General features: G+C 43.0%; 1 protein-coding gene across 1 annotated transcript in view; it reads right to left on the reverse strand.

Annotated features, from left to right (window-relative positions):
* Positions 1–3,738, reverse strand: part of ZNF536 (zinc finger protein 536) — a 76,582-nt gene extending 72,844 nt beyond the window's left edge. Inside the window, exon 1 of the mRNA XM_009864594.1 lies at positions 1,569–3,738. Coding sequence (XP_009862896.1) covers positions 1,569–3,738 — 2,170 coding nt within the window. The remainder of the gene's footprint in view (positions 1–1,568) is intronic.
* Positions 3,739–4,313: the final 575 nt, after the last annotated feature.

Consider the following 4,313-nt stretch of genomic DNA (forward strand, 5'->3'; position numbering starts at 1 on the left):
TGTGTAGGATTTTTAAAAGTGAAAGTTAGAAAAATAATCTTCTTCATCCTGACATATTTTCAATCCTCTTAAAACAATCTCAACAACTATATATAGTATGAAATTAGCTCTCGCCTGTTACCCTTGTTCCTACATAGAATTTTCTAATGTGTCTCACCAGTAATAAATTGTAAATGAGGCTACGGACTCTAAGAGTAGACAGTGTGTTTCATGGGTATTTAAACAACAGCATTAAGTACTATAGGAATCTGTGGAATGTGGAGTGCAGATTTATGTGTCTTAACAATTTCTTTACTGGTTTGTAATAAGCCAGCAAACTAATGCTTTATTTTTATATTAATTTGGCCTCAGAAGGAGAGTATACTGGAGCATGACAAGAACAACAAAAATAAACTGGCATATACTTAATAACTGTAACAGTGAATTGCCTCCAATACTAAAATATTTATCAAAACTGGGGGGAAAAAACCTAAAAAGAATTACCCTCAACAGCCTGCTAGCAGCTCTTTAACAGTGGGCAATGTAATGCCTTAAGGTGCCTCAAACTGTCTTTCATTTTCTAGACTTAATGGCTGATTGCAGAAATCAATGTTGCCATTAGTAACAGAGTATTTGTTATGGCATGATTTCCTCTGTTGTTAGGCTTGCAGAATGATTACAGTATTAGTGAGGTGCTTTCTTTATAAAAGGCTGAAGATATAACTTTCAATTTACTATCCATTAGTAAGTGACTTTGGAAATATACATGAGGCCAGAAATCTTACCTGTTATTACTTGGGAGATTTTATTTCAGCAGTCATAGGCTACTAACTTTAAAAATTGTACCAGGAAGCTCAGTATTTTACAGACCTCTCCCATGAAATATTATCTGCTTTGCTATCTTATACACAACAAGTTAACATAGCATACAATGCAATTAAAAGTATTTCAGCTCAATTTCTATTTTTTTTGTACTTTCAAATAGATGGGAATTAAGCAGAAGTATTCATACATGTTAAAATGTGCACGTAAGTTAAAAGATTGTCAAGAAGTTAGTAACTTGTATTTGGGAATCTCTTTTTAACCAGTCCAGTGGCCAGGTATGAGTACATACCTCAAATAATTGATAGGGCTGTGGGGCCATGAGGGAGGTTAGCCAACACACTGTATTAATTCGAGCTCAGAGAAGGCATCTTTCCTCACCCTTTTACATAGAGGACATGGAAACACAGATAGCATGAATAGAAGAGGAAAGAAAACCACCTTCTAAAACCTGGAGGGAGAGGCCCTGGAGGCGACATTGCCATTGGCGGCTGTGCAGACCCTGCACGCTGCTGCTGGTGGGGTGGCGGAGGCGACAGCTGAAAGGCTGGGAAACCTGCCCTTGGAGGGGAGAAAAGGGTGAACTGAGAATTAACCTCGAAGGCATTGAGGGAACCCAAACACAGATGTTCTGGCGTATAACACCACGTCCCTCTGGACTGCTGGGAAACGACCTAACAAGAGAATGCATAAACTCCTTTGCTGCTGTGATTTCAAATAAAGCTACGAAGCTTTCGGTGCAGAGAAGGAAGGAGAGGTTATCATACCTGAAGAGGAGGGTGAGGAAGGATGAGGGCTGTCCTCCTGTGCACTCCCCGTCTGCGAGAGCCCCCCACCTACTCCGCTTTCTTCAGTAATGTTAGAGGACCCTGGCGTCGTCGACCTGCTGACAGACTGAGACTCTTGATCGCTTCCAGACCCACGTCGCTCATCAAGACTACCTTGAATTATTTCATCTTCTCCTTTCCTGTCTCTTTTGTGGACCCTGGAGTGAACAACCACTTGGTGGTATGTTCTAAAAACCCTTCCGCAGTCTGGGCATTCAGTTGGCTTTTCTTTTACGTTTCCATGACTTGGTAAGTTGTAATCGAGTCCCTGGTTCATACCATGTGACAAAAAATCTCTACTGCCTTCTAAAGGGTCTAGTTTGTTTGGCAAGTCTCTCTGATTGCCCATTTTAGTGCTGTGAACCAAATCAGCAGGCATTTTCTGCTTAGAGCCATCTGCTCCTACTAACACATACTCCCGCTTCTCCTTATCAAACATAACTCCAGCATTTGCCAAAGTGTCTTCATGGCTGCGCTGTATCTGCTGCTCTTTAGACAAAAAGCCATGTTCCATGGCCATTCCCCTTGCCATAAGCTGCCAGGCCTGATAGCTGTTTACTGGATCCATCTCTGCTGCTTTGGCGGCAGCTTGTAACCTTTCTATACAGCTGGATTTCAGAGGAGGCACCAGATTGAGACAGCCCAATAAAGAATGTTTATCCCCTTCAGCAATACTGTGGCCAATGCCAGAAATGGGTGAAAGGAGCTTCCCCAAGACTTCTTTCTCTTTCATGGGCATATCTCCTTTGTTATAGATTTGATTTTGTTCGCTTAAACCGGCTTTGTCAGGAGGAAGAAATCCACTCTGTAAACACGACAGATATCTTGAATATAAGTTTGCATGAGCTTCCTGGGACATGCTGCCGATGGAGACAGGTACTTCGGGATCATTAGGAGATTTGTTCTTTACAGACAACTTATTCAGGTGAACTTTCATGTGATTTTTAAGAAACCAAGGCTCTTTGAATCGCCTCCCGCAGATCTGACAGCAGTGTTCAAAGGAATCCTTGTGCTTTCTCATGTGGCCTTTTAGGAACCAGGCTTGGCTAAACACTTGGCCACACACCTCGCAGCGGAACTCGTTGGTGGATTGCTCCCCGTTCCCGTTGGAGCCCTGGCCCTGCGCTGACTCTGCAGTTATGTGAGCCTTCTCCACGTGGCTAATCAGCTCCTCCTCCTGCGAGGCGGCAAAGTCACACAGGGTGCACTTGTAAGGCTTGTGCAGGATCCTTATGTGCCTGTCCAGCTCCTCTCGCTTCTTGAACTTGCCTTTGCAAAACGTGCATCTGAACCCAGCTGTCGGAGCGACAACTTCTTCCTGGATGCTGACTGGCTTTGGAGAGGGAACCGGGTTTGAAATATCAGGTGTGCTGTGGTTAGCTGGCACAGACAAGTTACAGTTTGCAAGAGGCATTGGCTGGGCATGCTGCTGTGCTTTCACATCAGGTCGTGGCTGCAAGAGGCTGCTCTTCATCTGTTTGTCCCGAAGAATTGCTCTCTCCTCCAGCTCATGTAAAAGCCTGTTCTCTTCTCGGACTCTTCCACGACCTTTGCCAAGGTTTCCAAGCTTGTGAGTACGCAGGTGTATCTTCAGGTTGCCTTTCTGAGCTGCTCTGTGGTCACAGTACGGACACTTAAATGGTTTCTCTCCAGTATGAGTTCGCATGTGTAGCGACAGGATGCTGTTAAACCTAAAGCGTTTCCCACAGAGCGGGCACGGGTACTTTCTGTTTTTCCTGGCGTCATCCTCTATATCGCTCATCTGAGACATAATCCCTAGGTTTTGTCCATTTAAGAACTGCTGCAGATCCACGCGCCCATTCAAACTGGTATCAACCTCTCTGTTGAGCTGGTTTGCCAGCAGTGCCATCTGACTGCTGATGGGCTGGTTTGCTATGGACAGGTGGGTTTTGTCTTCTAGTGGTGCTGACGCCTTCTCCTCCGGATTCTGCCTGTTCTGGAGCTCCGGGAAGGCATGGCTGAGCTGGGAAGTGATCTGGTGCAGCTTCTGGCTCATTGAATACTGCCCATTGAGTATGGTGCTGTTGAGATGGGCGTCAGCTTCTGGCACAGCTGAAGAAACACCAAGGCACAAACTAGCTTCCTCCATCTCTGAAAATCAGAAGATATGTTAGATTCAGACTGTGAAAGTTACAGGCATTGAATTACTGACGTACAATTTGCATTTTATGTTTTACCTACTCAGAATAATACAAAGGAACTGGTGTCAAAACAAGAAAATGTGTATTAAATGCTAACCGTGCTACATAATTTTCATCACACATGTGCTTTCACCATTCTGCATGTATACCAATAACCATTAATTACTATTTTAAAGTCTGCTACAATTTCAAAATCTAATTATTACAGAAGGGGCAAAGGCTTTTACCATCTCCCCTGTCTTTCTTCTTGCAAAATTGCACCTGTTTACATTTCTAAATCTATAGAAAAAGAAATGTTATGCATCTCTCCCATTTCCATTAGAAAAGCCGGCAAAAAAACCCCCAAAATAGAAATCCATTTGTAACTTTCAGTTCCATTAACATATTCGATATATTACACATTCTACAATGAGAAAGATAGGTTTATGATTTGACAAAAAAATGATGGTATGATATTTACTGGTGTACAATAAAACAAGATAATGTTTTGGGAAAAAATAAAGTAAAGGACAAGCTTTAGAAC

This window comes from Apaloderma vittatum, unplaced genomic scaffold, assembly GCF_000703405.1.
Source record: "Apaloderma vittatum isolate BGI_N311 unplaced genomic scaffold, ASM70340v1 scaffold17682, whole genome shotgun sequence".
Classification (NCBI taxonomy): Eukaryota; Metazoa; Chordata; class Aves; order Trogoniformes; family Trogonidae; genus Apaloderma; species Apaloderma vittatum.